The 22,280-nt window shown below is 45.8% G+C and overlaps 1 protein-coding gene across 4 annotated transcripts in view; it reads right to left on the bottom strand.

Moving 5' to 3' along the window:
* Window positions 1-22,280, bottom strand: part of CCDC181 (coiled-coil domain containing 181) — a 57,123-nt gene that overhangs the window by 13,576 nt on the left and 21,267 nt on the right. For 2 of the 4 annotated variants that reach the window (XM_077294842.1, XM_077294843.1), the window contains exon 5: window positions 19,882-20,036. In XM_077294842.1, coding sequence (XP_077150957.1) covers window positions 19,882-20,036 — 155 coding nt within the window. Of the gene's footprint in view, window positions 1-19,881; window positions 20,037-22,280 lie in introns of those variants that run through there. The other 2 variants (XM_077294844.1, XM_077294845.1) reach the window with 1 other exon arrangement.

Genomic DNA, 22,280 nt, shown 5'->3' with positions numbered 1-22,280 from the left:
GACCTGATTCTTCAGGCTTTAAGTAGATCCTGTTCGTGACGCCAAGTTGGAGCGCCCCCACACCGCCACAGGGCCGAGGGGTACCCGGAGCCGGGCCTCTGAGTCTCAGTTCTGGGGTTGTCACAGTGGCTAGACCCAGTCCGTGGCCCTGTCTGTCAGTGGGGGACGTCCGGTGGAATAAGTGGTGTTGTAACGGTGCAGTTGTGGGGTGCAGGTCGCGGTAAATAATGAGGACACCAGGTTGCAGTCTCTTTACCTCTTTACTGAAGATCTCTGGGTCCTCAATCCAGAATACGGCTCACTGTTGTGATCCGCTTTTTGGCTCCCCTGGTGGTGGCTGGTGGTACTGGAGACTTGTGTGTGCTTTTCTGCCTCAGCTCACCTGCTTCCATCAGTTTTGGGAGTTCCCTATTTAGCCTTGCTCTCCAGTCACTTCCTTGCCGGTCATCATTGTAACCTGAGTCATTCAGTTGCATGTTCCTGCTACTAGTCTGCTGATCAGCTAAGTGGACTCTTGTCCTTATTGTTTTGTTTTTCTTGTCCAGTTTACAGTTTTGTCATTTCCTGTTACTGGAAGCTCTTGTGGACTGAAATTGCCACTCCTGTGTCATGAGTTGACACAGGAGTCTTAAAGTAATTTCAGGATGGGTTTTTGAAAGGGTTTTTCAGCTGACCGTGAAGTCCTCTTTTGTATCCTTCCTCTATCTAGTAAGTGGACCTCGCTTTGCTAAATCTACCTTCATACTGTGTATGTCTTTTCCTCTGAACTCACCGTTAATATACGTGGGGGCTACTATCATCTTTGGGGAATTTCTCTAGAGGTAAGCCAGGTCTGTTCCTTCCTCTTCCAGGCGTAGTTAGTTCTCCGGCTGGCGCATGGCATCTAGGCAGCCGTATGAATGCTTCCTGGCTACTGTTAGTTGTGTGGTAGATTTAGGTCACGGTCAGCTTGAGTTTCCATCACCCGAGAGCTAGTCTGTTATTTTTGTGTTTCTGATGTTCCCATGCCATTGGGGAATCATGACAGTATGACCGGCCGCTGTTAAAGTAATTGGCAGAAGAAAGGAGAGTAAAAGAAGTCTGTAGATTTTTTTTTTTTTTTTTTTCCTCTCATGTTTGCTACTTAGTTGGCTCAGTTGTATTTCTGCTCTATTTACAGCCTTGCCTTTCTCTCCTTCTAATCCTTGAATGGCTCTGATCTCTCCGGTTTAAGGATGGACCCTCAGAGTTTGGCTGCAGGTTTAAATAATCTTGCTACGAAGGTTCAGAATTTACAAGATTATGTTACATGTACTCCTATTTCTGAACCTAAGATTCCTACACCAGAGGTATTTTCCGGAGATAGATCTCGGTTTCTGAATTTCAAATGTAATTGTAAATTATTCCTTTCTCTCAGACCTCACTCCTCTGGAGATCCTGTTCAGCAGGTTAAGATTGTGATTTCTTTGCTGCGAGGTGACCCTCAAAATTGGGCATTTTCATTGACACCAGGGGATCCTGCGTTGCTCAATGTGGATGCGTTTTTTCTGGCTTTAGGGTTGCTGTATGAGGAACCTAATTTGGAGATTCAAGCTGAAAAAGCTTTAATAGCCCTGTCTCAAGGGCAAGATGAAGCTGAGATATACTGCCAAAAATTTCGTAAATGGTCTGTGCTTACTCAGTGGAATGAGTGTGCCCTAGCGGCAAATTTCAGAGAGGGCCTTTCTGATGCCGTTAAGGATGTCATGGTGGGGTTTCCTACGCCCACAGGTCTGAATGAGTCCATGACAATGGCGATTCAGATTGATCGGCGTTTGCGGGAGCGCAAACCCGTGCACCATTTGGCGGTATCTTCTGAAGGGACGCCAGAGAAAATGCAATGTGACAGAATTCTGTCAAGAAGCGAGCGGCAGAATTATAGGCGCAAAAATGGCTTGTGCTTCTACTGTGGTGATTCCGCGCATGTTATATCAGCATGCTCTAAACGTACTAGGAAGGTTGACAAGTCTGTTTCTATTGGCACTTTACAGTCTAAATTTCTTCTGTCTGTAACTCTGATTTGTTCATTATCAGTTATTACCGTGGATGCCTATGTGGACTCTGGCGCCGCTCTGAGTCTCATGGATTGGTCCTTCGCCAGGCGCTGTGGGTTTGATTTGGAGCCTCTGGAAGTTCCTATACCTCTGAAGGGTATTGATTCTACACCTCTGGCTTGTAATAGACCACAGTTCTGGACGCAAGTGACTATGCGTATGACTCCAGACCATCAGGAGATGATTCGCTTCCTCGTGTTGTATAATTTACATGATGTTTTAGTGCTTGGATTACCATGGTTACAATCTCATAACCCAGTACTGGACTGGAAAACTATGTCTGTGTTAAGCTGGGGATGTCGGGGGGCTCATGGGGACATACCTTTGGTTCCTATCTCGTCATCTATTCCCTCTGAGATTCCTGCATTTTTGTCGGATTTTGGGGATATTTTTGAAGAGCCTAAAATCGGTTCTCTCCCTCCCCACAGAGAGTGTGATTGCGCCATAGATCTGATTCCAGGCAGTAAATTTCCAAAGGGTCGTTTGTTTAACCTATCTGTACCTGAGCATGCTGTCATGCGAGAATATGTTAAGGAGTCCCTGGAAAAGGGACATATTCATCCTTCTTCATCACCTTTAGGAGCTGGGTTTTTCTTTGTCTCTAAAAAGGATGGCTCGCTGAGACCTTGTATTGATTATCGACTCCTGAATAAAATTACTGTCAAATATCAGTATCTGTTGCCGCTGCTTACTGATTTGTTTGCTCGCATAAGGGGGGCTAAGTGGTTCTCCAAGATTGATCTCCGTGGGGCGTATAATTTGGTGCGAATTAAGCAAGGGGATGAGTGGAAAACCGCATTTAATACGCCTGAGGGCCACTTTGAGTATTTAGTAATGCCTTTCGGCCTTTCTAATGCGCCTTCAGTTTTTCAGTCCTTTATGCATGATATTTTCCGTGAATATCTGGATAAATTTATGATTGTGTATTTGGACGATATTTTGATTTTTTCTGAGGACTGGGAGTCTCATGTTCAGCAGGTCAGGAGGGTTTTTCAGGTCTTGCGGGAGAATTCTCTGTGTGTAAAGGGTTCTAAGTGTGTTTTTGGGGTTCAAAAGATTTCCTTTTTGGGGTACATTTTTTCCCCTTCTTCTGTTGAGATGGACCCTGTCAAGGTTCGGGCTATTTGTAACTGGACGCAGCCTACTTCTCTAAAGGGTCTTCAGAAGTTCTTGGGCTTTGCTAATTTTTATCGTCGATTTATAACTGGTTTTTCTGGTGTTGCTAAGCCTCTTACGGATTTGACTAAGAAGGATGCTGATGTTGCCAATTGGTCCTCTGCCGCTGTGGAGGCCTTTCAGGAACTTAAGCGCCGCTTTTCGTCTGCCCCTGTGTTGCGCCAGCCCGATGTCTCTCTCCCCTTTCAGGTTGAGGTCGATGCTTCCGAGATCGGAGCGGGGGCGGTTTTGTCGCAGAAAAGTTCCGATTGCTCAGTGATGAGACCTTGTGCGTTCTTTTCTCGAAAATTTTCTGCCGCCGAAAGAAATTATGATGTCGGTAATCGGGAGCTTTTGGCCATGAAGTGGGCATTTGAGGAGTGGCGTCATTGGCTTGAGGGTGCTAGACATCAGGTGGTGGTTTTGACTGATCACAAGAATCTGATTTATCTTGAGTCTGCCAGGCGCCTGAATCCTAGACAGGCGCGCTGGTCGTTGTTTTTCTCTCGGTTTAATTTTGTGGTCTCATATCTACCAGGTTCTAAGAATGTGAAGGCGGATGCCCTTTCTAGGAGTTTTGAGCCTGATTCCCCTGGTGATTCGGAACCTACAGGTATCCTTAAGGATGGGGTGATATTATCCGCTATTTCCCCAGATCTGCGACGTGCTTTGCAAGAGTTTCAGGCGGATAGACCTGATCGCTGTCCACCTGGTAGACTGTTTGTTCCTGATGATTGGACCAGTAGAGTCATCTCGGAGGTTCATTCTTCTACGCTGGCGGGTCATCCTGGAATTTTTGGTACCAGGGATTTGGTGGCTAGATCCTTCTGGTGGCCATCTCTGTCTCGTGATGTGCGTGTTTTTGTGCAGTCTTGTGATGTGTGTGCTCGGGCCAAGCCTTGTTGTTCTAGGGCTAGCGGGTTGTTGTTGCCCTTGCCTATTCCGAAGAGGCCTTGGACGCACATCTCGATGGACTTTATTTCTGATCTTCCTGTCTCTCAGAGGATGTCTGTTATCTGGGTGGTGTGTGACCGTTTTCCTAAGATGGTTCATTTGGTGCCATTGCCGAAGTTGCCTTCCTCGTCTGAGTTGGTTCCTTTGTTTTTTCAAAATGTGGTTCGCTTGCATGGTATTCCTGAAAATATCGTTTCTGATAGGGGTACCCAGTTCGTTTCTAGATTTTGGCGGGCATTCTGTGCCAGGTTGGGCATTGATTTGTCCTTTTCGTCTGCCTTCCATCCTCAGACTAATGGCCAGACGGAGGGAACTAATCAAACTTTGGAGACGTATTTGAGGTGTTTTGTGTCTGCGGATCAGGATGATTGGGTTGCCTTTTTGCCGTTGGCGGAGTTTGCTCTTAATAATCGGGCCAGTTCTGCCACTTTGGTTTCCCCTTTCTTTTGCAATTCGGGGTTTCATCCCCGTTTTTCTTCTGGTCAGGTGGAGTCTTCGGATTGTCCTGGAGTAGATGCTGTGGTGGATCGGTTGTATCGGATTTGGGAACAAGTGGTGGACAATTTGAATTTGTCCCAGGAGAGGACTCAGCGGTTTGCTAACCGCCAGCGTCGGGTTGGTCCTCGCCTTCGTGTTGGGGACTTGGTGTGGTTGTCTTCCCGTTTTGTCCCAATGAGGGTTTCTTCTCCTAAATTTAAGCCTCGGTTCATCGGTCCCTATAGGATTTTGGAGATTATTAACCCTGTTTCCTTTCGTTTGGACCTTCCGGCATCTTTCGCTATCCATAATGTGTTCCATCGGTCGTTGTTGCGGAGATACGAGGTGCCGGTGGTTCCTTCTGCTGGGCCTCCTGCTCCTGTGCTGGTTGAGGGTGAATTGGAGTACGTTATAGAGAAGATCTTGGACTCCTGTATTTCCAGGCGGAGACTCCAGTACCTGGTTAAATGGAAGGGCTATGGTCAGGAAGATAATTCTTGGGTAACTGCCTCTGATGTTCATGCCTCGGATTTGGTTCGTGCCTTTCATAGGGCTCATCCAGGTCGCCCTGGCGGTTCTTGTGAGGGTTCGGTGCCCCCTTCTTAAGGGGGGGGTACTGTTGTGATCCGCTTTTTGGCTCCCCTGGTGGTGGCTGGTGGTACTGGAGACTTGTGTGTGCTTTTCTGCCTCAGCTCACCTGCTTCCATCAGTTTTGGGAGTTCCCTATTTAGCCTTGCTCTCCAGTCACTTCCTTGCCGGTCATCATTGTAACCTGAGTCATTCAGTTGCATGTTCCTGCTACTAGTCTGCTGATCAGCTAAGTGGACTCTTGTCCTTATTGTTTTGTTTTTCTTGTCCAGTTTACAGTTTTGTCATTTCCTGTTACTGGAAGCTCTTGTGGACTGAAATTGCCACTCCTGTGTCATGAGTTGACACAGGAGTCTTAAAGTAATTTCAGGATGGGTTTTTGAAAGGGTTTTTCAGCTGACCGTGAAGTCCTCTTTTGTATCCTTCCTCTATCTAGTAAGTGGACCTCGCTTTGCTAAATCTACCTTCATACTGTGTATGTCTTTTCCTCTGAACTCACTGTTAATATACGTGGGGGCTACTATCATCTTTGGGGAATTTCTCTAGAGGTAAGCCAGGTCTGTTCCTTCCTCTTCCAGGCGTAGTTAGTTCTCCGGCTGGCGCATGGCATCTAGGCAGCCGTAGGAATGCTTCCTGGCTACTGTTAGTTGTGTGGTAGATTTAGGTCACGGTCAGCTTGAGTTTCCATCACCCGAGAGCTAGTCTGTTATTTTTGTGTTTCTGATGTTCCCATGCCATTGGGGAATCATGACAGCTCACCAGGCTGCGCAAGTCCGGCCGGTCCAATGACACTTCCAGAGTTCTCTTCACAGGAGGAAATCTGTGCCTTCCCCCTAGCGCTATGTGTTGTAGTCCTTCCCTGCTGTGCTTACGGAAAGTACCCCACAACTGTTGTGTCTGTTTCTGATGTTCCCTCACAACTCGACTAGATGATGTTCTGCTAATCCTCCGTCCCTCCCTGAGGTTCGGGTAGGAACGGCACCCGTTTGACGGGTAGGCCTGGAGTTCTTCCGGGACCCTAGAGACGCCCCTCTCCCACAATTGCCTCCCAAGACTTCATAGGTGACTTGAGTTAGACAGCCCGCCTGAGACTGACTGCCCTGCCGCTGTTTGGAGTATTGCTTGAAGCTGAATGTTATTCTACTCCCTCGGCGTTCCGGCCACCGGTAGTGCGCCTCAGTAGGATGTTGCTTCGGTCTTACAGCACGACTCCTACTGGTATTTCTCCTTTGCGTGATCCCGTTTCTCACTCAGCACAATCTATCTCTCTTCTAATACTTTCTTGGGCACCGCCGCTACCCGGAGCAGGCACGGTCCCGTTACGTTCGTTCTCGTTGCCAAGCCTCTGTCAGGATCCCACCCCTGACAGAGACCCTACTGTATCTTCCCCTACAACACCCTCTGCCACAAGGTGTTGCCTGGTTCCAACCCAGTCAGCTTTCTGATCTAACTTCCTGCCTGACCCCCAGTTTACCCACTATGGTGGGGGGTGGCCTAATGAATAGCACCCTTAGCTCCCCCCGGAGGCCCGGCTGTGAAATGTATTGGTGTCTGTGATACCTGATCAGATGAACTCCTTCAGTGCCATCGGACGCACCATAGCTCCCCATAGTGGCGGAGCCACAGTACTGCAACGACCAGGACTCTGGGGCGCTGCATAGTGACGATTTAGACTCCATGGGCGTTTGCCAGAAACAAGCAGCAATGAATGTTGCTGAGTGAAAATTGCAAATCTGCCATTGCAGTGCCCAGTACGTTGTAGTGCCCAGTACATTGTAGTGACCACTTCCTGTTCTGGAGACATGCATTCATAAATTAGGCAGGCTCTCATCGCTACAGAAATTCCAAATGTAGATGCAAAATGTGGTTTAGGCAAACTGTGGGGCTCAGAAGGTAGGGGTGAATTTGGGAATGCAGAATTTGCTGTATTTCTTTTGGGCAGCGAAGAGCCACAGCATTTTTCCAGAGCCTTTGTGCTACCAGTAACCTGGAAGCCTCTTATATTCCCGATAACAGATGACGGACGTGACTTGTTTTTTTTTGTAGAGTGAGTTGAAGCTTTTGTTGGGAAATTTTACATAAAATTCTGAATGACATTTATCCTGCACACTACGCTGAGCACTTACATTTGGTTTCCATCTAAATCTCTGATTGACGTGATTCAGATGAAACCCCCGAGGGATCCACTCACTATAATGAGGCAGCAGAGTAACTTTGAACTCTATTTGGCCTCTGTTCAGCGGTGTCCTTCTTTTCAGAAGTGCACAAAACTGTGGCCAACGGCACTTTTATGCACACCTAAATAGATGGACACCACCGGAACAAAGGTCAGACAACATCCACAGTGACTCCATTATTATAGGGAATCTTTTGTTGGGGGTTCCATCTGAATCAGGTATTTCAGAGATTGACAAGAAAACTCTGGTGTAAGCGCTCAGCGTAGACCACAGGATAAATGTGAGCCGAGCATTACTGTGACCTATGGGAAACAAAATGAACAAATCAACAGCAGGAGAAGAATTAGTTTTATTTATTTTTTACTGCGTTCCTCCTGTGATATAAGCGATTAGACAACTTTATTTACTTCAGGTCGGTGCAATTACAGCGATACCAGATTTATATTGTTTTTTTCTGTTTGGCTGCTGTCACACACTAAAAAAATGCTTTTTTTTTTGGATAGCCTTATTTTAAGAGCTATAATTTTATTCCAGTCTTGTGAGGGCTTGTTTTTTGAGGGACGAGTTAATGCTATCATTGGTACTATTTTCGATCACTTAACGTTTTTTGATCGCTTTCTATTCCGATTTTTGAGAGGCAAAATGAACAAATAACAGCAATTCAGGATTTTTTTTATGCTGTTCACTGTGTGGTAAAAGTGATAAGGCAGGTTTAGTCTTCAGGTCAATTCGAATACAGAGATACCACATCTACACAAATTTTATTTTTTTGGTGCTTTTTCACAATAAAAAATGTTTTATAGAAAAAAAAAATTGTTTTTACATCGCTGTATTCTGAGAGCTATAACTTATTTTTCAACTGATGGAGCTGTATGGTGGCTTGTTTTCAGTGATACCATTTTTATTTACATTTGACTTTTCGATCGCATTTTATTCCACTTTTTGTTCAGCGGTATGATGAAAAAGTTTTTTTTTTTACAATGTTGACTGGAAGGGTTTACTAGTGGGACAGTTTTATAGGTTAGGTCGTTTCGGATGCGGCTATACCAAATATACAGTATATACTTTATGTGTTTATTTTTGTTTTTACATAAATATATGTATTTATTGGATTAATGTTTTTTCTTCATTTTTTGTTCTTAATTTGTGATTTTTTTTATATTATTAAAATTTAGTTTTTTTAAATCTTTTTTTCAGGGTGGAACATCAACTTTTTCTGCCCTGATCGCTGATCTAATACACTGCAATGCATTTGCATTGCAGGTCATTAGATTAGTGCATCGCACTCAGGGAGGAAGAGTGAGCAGGAGCTTACAGGCAACCGTACATCGGGGCAATCTTTCGGCCCGGGGTCACCATGGAGAAATTCAGCACAACGCAATCAAAATCGCGTTGTGCCGATCGGAGCAGAGAGGGCTCTCCCTCGCTCTGCTATGGCGATCCATGTCACTATTCCACCAATTGTGGGCGTTGCAGCAGGGTGTCCGCTCTCATATAATGCTGCCACACGCTTTTGATTTCACTTGGTGTGAGGACGCATGATCGTCACGCCATACATGTAGGGGGATTTGCGTGAACGCACCACCTGCAGCGCCGTCCATGTAAGGCGGATGTTGTGAAGGGGTTAAACGGTGGTCCAAACTCAAAGTAAATTTCAATGTAAATCTCTATCTATTCAGTGGCATAATCGAAGGTATTTTATATTATACTTGCATTAAAAATTACCTACCCTTCCCTAACTGCACGATCTGACAGCTATTCTATTTTTTCCTCTACGCCTTGTTTGATGATGCTTCGTTTGATAATCCCAGTGCATGCTGGGATACTCAAATAATGCGTCATCAAGGGGCAGAGGCTGGGGTCACAGGGCACTGTGCAATATGATAGCACACCCTTGCTGCAGTTATAGGCAAATACTGGCTATGTAACACAGCTGGCATCTGCCTGGTATGATGCTGGTTAGTTAATTTGAGGAGGCTTCATAATTTCCTTAGTGACCGATGACTGAAATATAACTTTATATCACTGTGTGATATGCACAATCACAGCGAGCACTCTGTTGTCAACTCAGCTCGGTAGTAACCAGCCGGCAACAGAGCAGTGTCACAATACCTGGCCTGCAAATGACCAGTGACGTCACTTGTGGGAGCGGCGATGGTGTCCTGCAGACAGGGTATGGTGACACAGCTCGGCTGGTTACTACTGAGCAGAGCCGACAACAGAGTGCTCACTGTGATTGTGCACATCATACAGAAAGCTGGGACAGAGCAGGGTTTAGACCAGCCCCTGAAATGAGCGTCACTGATGACGCTTCCTTTCAGGGAAGGGACAGAGGCTGTGGCAGTGACCGCAGCTTCTGCCCCCTGATGAAGCTTCATTTGGGTATCCCTGCATGCAGTGGTGATACTCCAACGAAGGTCATCAAAAAGGAATTAACCCCTTCATGACCTTGCCGTTTTTTGCAATTCTGACCAGTGTCCCTTTATGAGGTAATAACTCAGGAACGCTTCAACGGATCCTAGCGATTCTGAGTTTGTTTTTTCGTGACATATTGGGCTTCATGTTAGTGTTAAATTTAGGTCGATAATTTCTGAGTTTATTTGTGAAAAAAACGGAAATTTGGCAAAAATTTTGAAAATTTCGCAATTTTCACATTTTGAATTTTTATTCTGTTAAACCAGAGAGTTATGTGACACAAAATAGTTAATAAATAACATTTCCCACATGTCTACTTTACATCAGCACAATTTTGGAAACAAATTTTTTTTTTTGCTAGGAAGTTATAAGGGTTAAAATTTGACCAGTGATTTCTCATTTTTACAACAAAATTTACAAAACCATTTTTTTTAGGGACCACCTCACATTTGAAGTCAGTTTGAGGGTTCTATATGGCTGAAAATACCCAAAAGTGACACCATTCTAAAAACTGCACCCCTCAAGGTGCTCAAAACCACATTCAAGAAGTTTATTAACCCTTCAGGTGTTTCACAGCAGCAGAAACAACATGGAAGTAAAAAATGAACATTTAACTTTTTAGTCACAAAAATGATCTTTTAGCAACAATTTTTTATTTTCCCAAGAGTAAAAGGAGAAACTGGACCACGAACGTTGTTGTCCAATTTGTCCTGAGTACGCTGATACCTCATATGTGGGGGTAAACCACTGTTTGGGCGCACGGCAGGGCTCGGAAGGGAAGGAGCGCCATTTGACTTTTTGAATGAAAAATTGGCTCCAATCTTTAGCGGACACCATGTCGCGTTTGGAGAGCCCCCGTGTGCCTAAACATTGGAGCTCCCCCACAAGTGACCACATTTTGGAAACTAGACCCCCCAAGGAACTTATCTAGAAGCATAGTGAGCACTTTAAACCCCCAGGTGCTTCACAAATTGATCCGTAAAAATGAAAAAGTACTTTTTTTTCACACAAAATTTCTTTTAGCCTCAATTCTTTCATTTTCACATGGGCAACAGGATAAAATGGATCCTAAAATTTGTTGGGCAATTTCTCCTGAGTATGCCGATACCTCATATGTGGGGGTAAACCACTGTTTGGGTGCACAGCAAGGCTCGGAAGGGGAGGCGTGCCATTTGACTTTTTGAATGGAAAATTAGCTCCAATCGTTAGCGGACACCATGTCGCGTTTGGAGAGCCCCTGTGTGCCTAAACATTGGAGCTCCCCTACAAGTGACCCCATTTTGGAAACTAGACCCCCCAAGGAACTTATCTAGATGCATAGTGAGCACTTATAACCCCCAGGTGCTTCACAGAAGTTTATAACGCAGAGCCGTGAAAATAAAAAAATAATTTTTCTTTCCTCAAAAATGATTTTTAGCCCAGAATTTTTTATTTTCCCAAGGGTAATAGGAGAAATTGGACCCCAAAAGTTGTTGTCCAGTTTCTCCTGAGTACGCTGATACCCCATATGTGGGGGTAAACCACTGTTTTGGCACACGTCGGGGTTCGGAAGGGAAGTAGTGACGTTTTGAAATGCAGACTTTTGATGGAATGCTCTGCGGGCATCAGGTTGCGTTTGCAGAGTCCCTGATGTGCCTAAACAGTAGGAACTCCCCACAAGTGACTCCATTTTGGAAACTAGACCCCCAAGGGAACTTATCTAGATGTGTGGTGAGCACTTTGAACCCCCAAGTGCTTCACAGAAGTTTATAATGCAGAGCCGTGAAAATAATAAATGTGTTTCCTTTCCTCAAAAATATTTTTTTAGCCCAGAATTTTTTATTTTTGCAAGAGTAACAGGAGAAATTGGACCCCAAAAGTTGTTGTCCAGTTTCTCCTGAGTACGCTGATACCCCATATGTGGGGGTAAACCACTGTTTGGGCACATGCCGGGGCTCGGAAGGGAAGTAGTGACGTTTTGGAATGCAGACTTTGATGGAATGGTCTGCGGGCATCATGTTACGTTTGCAGAGCCCCTGATATGCCTAAAAAGTAGAAACCCCCCACAAGTAACCCCATTTTGGAAACTAGACCCCCCAAGGAACTTATGTAGATGTGTGGTGAGCACGTTCAACCCCCAAGTGCTTCACAGAAGTTTACAACGCAGAGCCGTGAAAATAAAAAATCATTTTTCTTTCCTCAAAAAAGATGTTTTAGCAAGCAATTTTTTATTTTCACAAGGGTAACAGGAGAATTTGGACTCCAATATTTGTTGCCCAGTTTGTTGTGAGTACGCTGATACCCCATATGTGGGGGTAAACCACTGTTTGGGCACACGTCAGGGCTCGGAAGGGAAGTAGTGACATTTGAAATGCAGACTTTGATGGAATGGTCTGCGGGCGTCACATTGCATTTGCAGAGCCTCTGATGTGCCTAAACAGTAGAAACACCCTACAAGTGACCCCATTTTGGAAACTAGACCCCCGAAGGAACTTATCTAGATGTGTGGTGAGCACTTTCAACCCCCAAGTGCTTCACAGAAGTTTATAACGCAGAGCCGTGAAAATAAAAAATAATTGTTCTTTCCTCAAAAATTATGTTTTAGCAAGTAATTTTTTATTTTTGCAAGGGTAACAGGAGAAATTGGACCTCAACAGTTGTTGCCCAGTTTGTCCTGAGTACGCTGGTACCCCAAATGTGGGGGTAAACCACTGTTTGGGCGCACGTCGGGGCTTGGAAGGGCGGGAGCACCATTTGACTTTTTGAACGCAAGATTGGCTGGAATCAATGGTGGCGCCATGTTGCGTTTGGAGACCCCTGATGTGCCTAAACAGTGGAAACCCCTCAATTCTAACTTCAACACTAACCCCAACACACCCCTAATCCTAATCCCAACTGTAGCCATAACCCTAATCACAACCCTAACCCCAACACACCCCTAACCACAACCCTAACCGCAACACAACCGTAACCCTAATTCCAACCCTAATCCTAACCCTAATCCCAACCCTAACCACAACTGTAACCCCAACACACCCCTAACCCTATCCGTAACCCTAACCACAAGCCTAATCTTAACCCTATTTCAAACCCTAGCACTAATTCCAACCCTAACTCTAATTCCAACCCTAACCCTAAGGCTATGTGCCCACGTTGCGGATTCGTGTGAGATTTTTCCGCACGATTTTTGAAAAATCTGCAGGTAAAAGGCACTGCGTTTTGCCTGCGGATTTACAGTGTTTTTTTGTGCGGATTTCACCTGCGGATTCCTATTGAGGAACAGGTGTAAAACGCTGCGGAATCCGCACAAAGAATTGACATGCTGCGGAAAATACAATGCAGCGTTTCTGCACGGAATTTTCCGCACCATGGGCACAGCGGATTTGGTTTTCCTTAGGTGTACATGGTACTGTAACTGTAAACCTGATGGAAAACTGTTTCGAATTCGCAGCGGCCAATCCGCTGCGGATCCGCGGCCAATCCGCTGCGGATCCGCTGCCAATCCGCTGCAGATCCGCGGGCAATCCGCTGCGGATCCGCGGCCGATCCGCTGCGGAGATCCGCTGCCGATCCGCTGCCGATCCGCTGCGGATCCGCGGCCGATCCGCTGCCGATCCGCGGCCGATCCGCTGCCGATCCGCTGCGGATCCGCGGCCGATCCGCTGCCGATCCGCTGCGGATCCGCGGCCGATCCGCTCTGTGTGCACATGCCATAACCCTAACCCTACCCGTAACCCTACCCCTAACCCTACCCCTAGTTCTAACCCTAGTTCTAACCCTAACCCTAGTGGAAAAAGAAAAAAAAATATTTTCTTTATTTTATTATTGTCCCTACCTATGGGGGTGATAAAGGGGGGGGGTTTATTTATTATTTTTTTATTTTGATCGCTGTGGTAGAACCTACCACAGCGATCAAAATGTACCTGTAATGAATCAGCCAGCCGGAAGATGGCGGCGCCCAGGGAGAAGACGGACCGACTTCGGGAGGATCGGTAAGTATGAGGGGGTGGGGGGGGGGTGGATCGGAGCACAGGGGGGGGATCGGAGGACGGGGGGAGCGGACAGGAGCATGGGGGAGTGGACAGGAGCACGGGGGAGCGAACAGGGGGACGGAGGGGGGTACCGGACAGAACGGAGGACTGGGGAGGAGATCGGGGGCGGTGGGGGGGGCCAGAAAATGATTTCCAGCCATGGAAGATGCTATTGCAGCAGCCGATTGCAATATTTCACCATTTTCATAGGTGAAATATTGCAAATTGCTCTGATTGGCTGTTGCACTTTCAACAGCCAATCAGAGCGATCGTAGCCACGTGGGGGCAAAGCCACCCCCCCTAGGCTGAAGTACAACTCCCCCTCTCCCTGCAGATCGGGTAAAATAGGAATTAACCCTTTCACCCGATCTGCAGGGATGCGATCATTCCATGACGCCACATAGGCGTCATGGGTCGGGAAGGGGTTAAGGAAAAAAAAGTAGAAAATTAGTTAGATAGTGTAGTTAAGGAAGGGTAGGGAATTTTTAATGCAAGTATATGAGAAAATAGATTTACAATGAAATTTACTTTGACTTCGGACCACTCTTTTAAAAGGGTTTTCTAGCAATAACTTTCACCAGCCAATCTGCCTGCACTAGGTTAAAATAATAAAAAGATCTGTTACTCACCCTCCCCAGGACCAGCACTGCCTCTTCACTGCTACTCTAGTCCTTGTTTACTGGATGCAGCGGTGAAATTTCTGCTAGACATCACATAATGTCACGGAAAGCCAAGGGAAGTTAAGGCTGATTACCCGGGACCCTGCGATAACCCTCAGACTAGGGGAAACCCTGTCTGTCCCTCTCCCAGAATTTACACTAATGGTGTGCTTGTCTGGGCCACCAGGCCTGGCCCTAACTCCTGTTTCAAACCTACGCTGAAACCGCAACCCGCCACCCAGTGAAGAGATAACACACCAACTACCACAGAAAGCACTGACAGGGAAAACTTAAAACGCAACACACCGCTGACGAACTGGAAAACACAATAATGTGCTCAGGGCAAAACAAATACAAATATAGGAAGGAGAAATATAACAAAGGATAATACACCACCAGATACGATACTCCTTACAAGACCCCCACTCCAGACCGGAAACACTAGGCACGAGGCACAAGCTATAATCGGCGACGCCCAAAATCCAGAACGACTATTTAAAGGCCGTGGCAGTGACCCAGCCTTAAACCCGAGTACCAGCCAGATTAACCCCGGACAACCTGGATAAAGTCTAGCCGGCGCCACTGAGCGTATAGTGGACGTATGTGGAATTACCGCTGTCTGTCGGACGCCCTAGTGTGAATAGCGTCGGACATGACCCATAACCAATGCAGCAAGTCTTGATGTCACAGTAGTAGTAATAGTATGTCTGCAGTAGTCTTGTCACTGCTGTAGCTTGTAAACAAAGACTGGAGCAGCAGTAGAAAAGCATTACAGAACCTGGGGAGGGTGTGTAAGCTAGTGCAGGCCAACAGGCAGAAGAAGTTTATTCCCAAGAAAACTCTAATTAATGAATTGCTTAATGATCTATAAGGTAAGGAATAATATCTATAAGATATTATTCATAGGTCACTAAGGAAAATATAAAGCCGACTCATCGTCATACCAGGTAGATACCAGCTGTGTTACATAGCCGCTATTTGCCTATAACTGCAGCGACTGGAGCTAGTTCTGATTGCTGCACTGTAACCATTTAAATACTGCTGTAAATCTCTGAATTAAAAAAAACAAATATACCGTATTTGGTTTCAACGCACCTCTAAAAGTTCAGGTCAATCAACATATAAAATTAATTAACCTATACCGTAAATGACTTAAAGGGAATATAGGCTACAGCCACCGCCATTAGGGGCCTATCTATAGCATTCTGTAAGTCCTCTTTCACACGTCAGTGTCTCCGGTACGTGTACTGACAGTTTTCTCATGTACCGGAGACACTGACACACGTTAACCCATTCAAATGAATGGGTCTATGCACATGTCTCCGTGTTTTCACGGACCGTGTGTCTGTGTTGAAAACATGGAGACATGTCCGCTTATCTCCGGCAGTACGTACAGCAATACGTCCTGCACACGTGCACACGGAGAACAGTGTGCACTCTCCTCCGTGTGCACGTACCGCCCACAGGAGAGACAGCGCTACAGTAAGCGCTGTCCCCCCTGGGTGTGGTGCTGAAGGCGGCATTCATCTCTTCTCCCCCGCAGGAGAGAAGAGATGAAAGATCAAGTTTTTGTTCTTTTATGTTAAAAATAAAGTTTGCTGGTGATCTCCCGCATCCCATCCCCAGTGCGCCACCCGGCCGCTTGCAGAGAAATACTCACCCAGCTCCCGCGATGTCTCCTCTCAGCGCCGGCAGTCTGTCCTGTGTGAGGGGTCATGTGGTACCGCTCATTACAGTGATGAATATGCGCATATTCCTCACTGTAATGAGCGGTACCATGTGACCGCTCACACAGGACAGACTGCCGGCGCTCAGAGGAGACATCGCGGGAGCTGGGTGAGTATTTCTCTGCAAGCGGCCGGGCGGCGTACTGGGGATGGGAGGTGGGAGATCACCAGCAAACTTTATTTTTAACATAAAAGAACAAAAACTTGATCTTTCATCCCTTCTCTCCTGCTAGCGCTGCTTTTCAGCCGAGCAGGAAAGAAGGGATGAATGCCGGCTTCAGCACCACAAGCAGGGGACAGCGCTTACTGTAGCGCTGTCTCTCCTGCAGTCCATGCAGGGTGGATTGATTTAAATCACGCCGATTTAAATCATGATTTAAATCACGATTTAAATCAAAATATTTTTTTCTATTTAAATCGGATCGATTTAAATCATGATTTTAATCATGATTTAAATCACTGATTTAAATCAAAAGGTTTTTTTTAATATAAATCACGATTAAAATGAGAAGTGAGAGCAGTGCGCATGTGCGCCCATAGTTACACGGATGAAACTAGGGGCAACGATCTAACGCCAGGGTGAGGGGGGGGACCCCAAAGTAAGTAAAAATCTTTTTTGTTTTACTATATGGCAATAGGTAGGTGTTTAAAAGCAGCATGTCTTAATTGTATAAACTATTAATAGCCTCCACATTTTGTTCATACTGCCCCTTTAATTCCACACTTCTAGCTTGGTTTCACTTTTGGTTTAGTTTCTTTTTCCATTCAGTTGACATGCCCAAACTTGTTGGATAGTCAGCATCCTACAGAAACCTCTGGAAGAGCATGGCATTGTGAATGTTACACATATACAGCCTTTATTCTACTGAGTTAAACAACTCAGCTTTATCTCATGATGGAAGAACCTTTGGATGGTAAAATATTTTCCTCAAAAAGCAGTTTATTGAAAAAAATCCGATTTAAATCAAAAAAATCCGATTTAAATCAAAAAAATCCGATTTTTTTGATTTTTTTAAAAAAACATTGATTTTTATCCACCCTGAGTCCATGTGGTCCTCAGGCGGCACACGGCTGCCGCACGTGTGCCACACTGATGTGCCACGTGAGCACACGGACACAGATAACTCCGGTACCGATTTCTCTGGACGTGTGAAACCAGCCTCATGCTGTAGATAAGCCCCCGATGTAACCTGAAAGATAAGAAAAACAAGTTAGATTATACTCACCGGGGGGGGCGGTCGCGGTTCGGTTCGGGTCCGATGGGCGTCGCAGGTCCGGGTCCGACGCCTCCGATCTTCATACGATGTCGACATCCTCCTTGTTTCTGTCGCGGATCCTGCGCAGGTGTACTGATTTGCCCTGTTGAGGGTAGCGTAAAGTACTGCAGTGCGCAGGCGCCGGGCCTCTCTGATCTTTCCCGGCGCCTGCGCACTGCAGTACTTCGGTCTGCCCTCAACAGGGCAGAGAATTACGCCTGTGCATGATGCGTGACAGAAGAGGACGTCATCGCATGAAGATGGGAGGCGCCGGACCTGGACCTGCGACGCTCATCGGACCACACTGCACCGGACCGCCCCTGGGTGAGTATAATATAACCTGTTTTTCTTATCTTTCAGGTTACATTGGGGGCTTATCTACAACATTACAGAATGCTATAGATAAGCCCCTAATGGCGGTGGCTGCAGCTTATATGCGAAAAATTAGGTGACAGATTCCCTTTAAGGACAAAAAAATCCTCCAGAAATGTGGCTTTCCGGTTACTACACCTCCTTAAAATCATGAAAGAAAACTGATCAAAATGTCATATGTTACACATCGAGGTATCAATGCAACTGTCAGCTCAGAAATAAACCTGAACCTGCGATGATGTGATTGCTTATACTAAATACTGCAATACCATATCATAATATTGCAGCATATAGTGAAAATCATGGTCTCTTCTGAAGCTTAGTCTATGGCCGGAGTCACACTAGCGTATAAAACGAGTGCTATGCGAGAAAACATTGCATAGCACTCGGATCAGTGTTAATCTATGGGGGAGCTCACATCACCGTTTTTTTTTGTCGGGCATATTCAGCGTGCGAGTGAAGTAGCAGCATGCTGCAATTTTACACGTATATCGCCCGAGTCTCGCCAATACAAGTCTATGGGTGCGAGAAAAAATCGGACACCACATGGACCATCCGTGTGACATGTGAGAAATACACACATATTTTCCTCATTTCAGCCCATTGAACCATTAAATTCAACGAGGAAAAGCAGTGAAAAATGTAATGCCATACGGATACATAGATGCGAGGAAAGCACATCATCGCATTGCAAACGCATCACACACGGATGACCATACGGAGAACACTTGTCCGACTCTTGGCAGGGAGACTCAGACCGATTTTTCATACGTTGCGTCTGACTCTGGCCTATGGCTGAGCTTCACAGGAGTGCCAAGATAGAAACCAGGGGCCTTCATCCATGGTAACTCATTGATGCCACACATGGACTGGCACCTGCTCCACGAAAATGTCAATGAGATTGATGGGAGCTCCGCTGTGGGCGATGTAATATAACCAGCACCTACCACATGTGGAGAGAACACAATTCCTGACCCTCCTCCACACATGATCACACCAGCGCTGACTTACATGCAGGGCCGTATTTGCCACTAGGCACTGGAGGGCACGTGCCAAGGGCGGGGACAATGCAGGGGGCGGCACCTGAGCAAGGTTTGTTTTTTTTGTTTTTTGTTTTTTATAAGTCCTGGGTCACCTCCCGACATTACATTATGGAGCATCATGTGTGGCCATTATACACTATGGAGCATCATGTGTGGCCATTATACAGTATTGAGCATCATGTGTGGCCATTATACAGTATGGAGAACTGTGTGTGGCCGTTATACAGTATGGCGCATCATGTGTGGTGGCCGTTATACAGTATTGAGCATCATGTGTGGCCATTATACAGTATGGAGCACTGTGTGGCCATTATACAGTATGGAGCATCATGTGTGGTCATTATACAGTATTGAGCATCATGTGTGGCCATTATACAGTATGGAGCACTGTGTGGCCATATTTTTTTCTTTATAATTATTGGATATAAAACAGTGTGATCAGCAGTGTTAAATGGCTGTGGTTGGGACGTGGATATGGGTGTGACTAGTTGTGAAAAGCGTGTGGTCAGAGGCGTGGCCTAAAATTTGCCACGGCGCACTACGCGCGCCGCAAACTTTATACCTCCTTCCCTTCTTCAAAAGTTGGGAGGTATGGTACCGCATTTGCCAGATCATGGCAAGTGCCGCAAATCCCATAGGGAATGAATGAGGCCGAACGCAGTGTTGCCGTAAGTGATCCGTTACGCGGCACATGCAGAAAAACTGCCAGATCTGCTGCAAAAGGCGACTTTCACATCAGCGATTCTTGCCAAAGTCACTGCCGATAGTGTCATACTCACCAAAGGGGGAGGCAGCACTAAAAGTGCCTAAGGCAGCAGAAACTATAAATACGGCCCTGCATACATGTAGATCATTTTGTGCTAACAGTTTAATAAAAAAAGCTAAGTCCCAAAGTCTGATCACACAGAGGAAAGAAGAGAAAAATATACATACAGATCACATTGCTTGTGACTTTTCCATCTGCCTTTCTACTTACTGTGCAAAAGCCCCTTCCTTGTCTTTCCTTTCCAGGAGAAATGCCTCGTGCTCCTGTTTTCGTAGTTCCTCCATCTTTTTCTCTTTCATTTTTTCTTTGTGTTTTCTTTGAAGCCAAACGGAAAAAGCTAGTTGTGAATCTTTTTCTTCTTCATCCTGTAAAGCAACACAGAGAAAACTAATATGGAAGCCACAGGACATCAATGGTATGTATACACAGTATCTCTTGCATAGTGTTCCATATGGTCACCAATTCCAGACACACCACATAAGGACAAGAAAACGTTCCCCATCTTCTAATACTATTCTAAGTTCTGTTCACTATGGTGTCAGGACAAATCTGATGGCTCATAATCTGGTCGTATTTCCACTAGGAACCTGAGGGCGCGTGACTAGGGCGGCAGGATGCGGGGGTCGGGGCCACCATGAAGGAAGTAAAAAATAACTTCACTACTCTCAAATTCAAACGAGCTTTATTGGCACAACCAAATACACATTAGCATTTCCAAAGTAAGTGTAGTGCTACCAACTCTGCTGTACTGCTCCTCCGCCATACTGACTGCTGGTGTTGAAAGCTGTTAATCACACTCAGTTCTTTTGTGCTGCTGCAGATTGTGTTATTACCGTATGTCAAACACACAGAGCCTGTTCTAAGCTATAGTGGGGGTTCTATTTCCTCTTATATGTGGACGCCTGGTTATGATTGGTAGAGCTGACAGCACCATGAAAGGAGAGCTACTAGAAGTGTTTGTAATGAGACTCAACTCTGCAGTACTGCATCTCGCCCAACACTGAATGCCAGAGATGAGATTTAATCATATCCAGGTCTGCTATGTGCTCCAGCACATCATCACTTTGCAGTGAGGTGATTAGACTGTGTCATTATGTCTCACACAGTGTCTGTTCTAAACTATAATGGGGGGGGTGTTCTTTTTTCCCTTGTATGTGGATGCCTAGTTATGATTGGGAGAGCTTACAGCACTATGACATCATTAAAATCATACTAAAATTATCTCATATAAAAGTTTAAATCAAAATTCCAGAATTGTCGCTTTTTGATCACCACACTTCTTGTAAATATGCAGGAAAAAATGACTTTGTACTGAACAACCTGTCCCTATTATTATTATTATTTTGTATTATTATTATTTATTTATATAGCACCATTGTTTCCATGGTGCTGTACATGAGAAGGGGTTACATACAAATTACAGACATCGCTTACAGTAAGCAAACTAACAATTACAGACTGATACAGAGGGGTGACGACCCTGCCCTTGAGGGCTTACATTCTACAGGATGGTGGGGATGGAGACAATACGTTGAGGGTTGTAGGAGCTCCAGTGTTGGTGAGGCGGTAGCTTCGGTAGTGGTGAGGAGGCAGCAGGGTCAGTGCAGGCTGTAGGCTTTCCTCAAGAGGTGGGTTTTCAGGTTCCGTCTGAAGGATCCGAATGTGGTTGATAGTCAGATGTGTTGGGGCAAATAATTCCAGAGGATGGGGGATATTCTGGAGAAGTATTGGAGGCGGTTAGGTGAGGAGCGGATAAGTGTGGAGGAGAGAAGGAGGTCTTGGGAGGACCGGAGATTACGTGAGGGAAGATATCGGAAGATTAGTTCAGAGATATATGGAGGAGACAGGTTATGCATGGCTTTGTAGGTCAGTATTAGTAATTTGAACTGGATACGCTGAGGGAATGGGAGCCAGTGAAGAGATTTGCAGAGGGGGGAAGCGGAGGAGTAGCGAGGAGAGAGATGAATTAGTCAGGCAGCAGAGTTAAGGATGGACTGGACAGGTACAAGGGTGTTAGCAGGGAGGCCACAGAAAAGGATGTTGCAGTAGTCAAGGCGGGAGATGATGAGGGCATGCACATGCATTTTAGTAGATTGACGGTTGAGGAAAGGACGGATCGGATTCTGGAGGTATTTTTGAGCTGGAGGCGACAGGAGGTGGAAAGAGCTTGGATGTGCGGTTTGATAACAAGGCAGAGTCAATGGTTACTCCGAGGCAACGGACTTCCGGTACGGGGGAAAGCGTGATGTCGTTAATTGCAATAGATAGGTCAGGTATGGAAGATCTATGAGATGGAGGAAAGATGATGAGTTCAGATTTGTCCACATTAAGTTTGAGGAAGCCAAAGGAGAAGAAGGAGGATATGGCTGATAGAGACTCCGGGATTCTGGACAGCAGAGAGGTGACGTCTGGGCCGGAAAGGTAGACCTGAGTGTCATTAGCATAAAGGTAGTACTGGAATCCATGGGACTTTATGAGTTGTCCCAGGCCAGGTGTATAGATTGAGAAGAGTAGGGGTCCTAGAACAGAGCCTTGGGGGACTCCAACAGAGAGAGGGTGGGATGAGGAGGTAGTATGGGAGTGGGAGACGCTGAATGTGCGGTTGGAAA

The sequence above is a fragment of the Ranitomeya variabilis genome, chromosome 3 (genome assembly GCF_051348905.1).
Source record: "Ranitomeya variabilis isolate aRanVar5 chromosome 3, aRanVar5.hap1, whole genome shotgun sequence".
NCBI classification, from domain to species: Eukaryota; Metazoa; Chordata; class Amphibia; order Anura; family Dendrobatidae; genus Ranitomeya; species Ranitomeya variabilis.
Note: the sequence above shows the minus strand (reverse complement) of the source record. Positions and strands in the feature narration are given on the sequence as shown.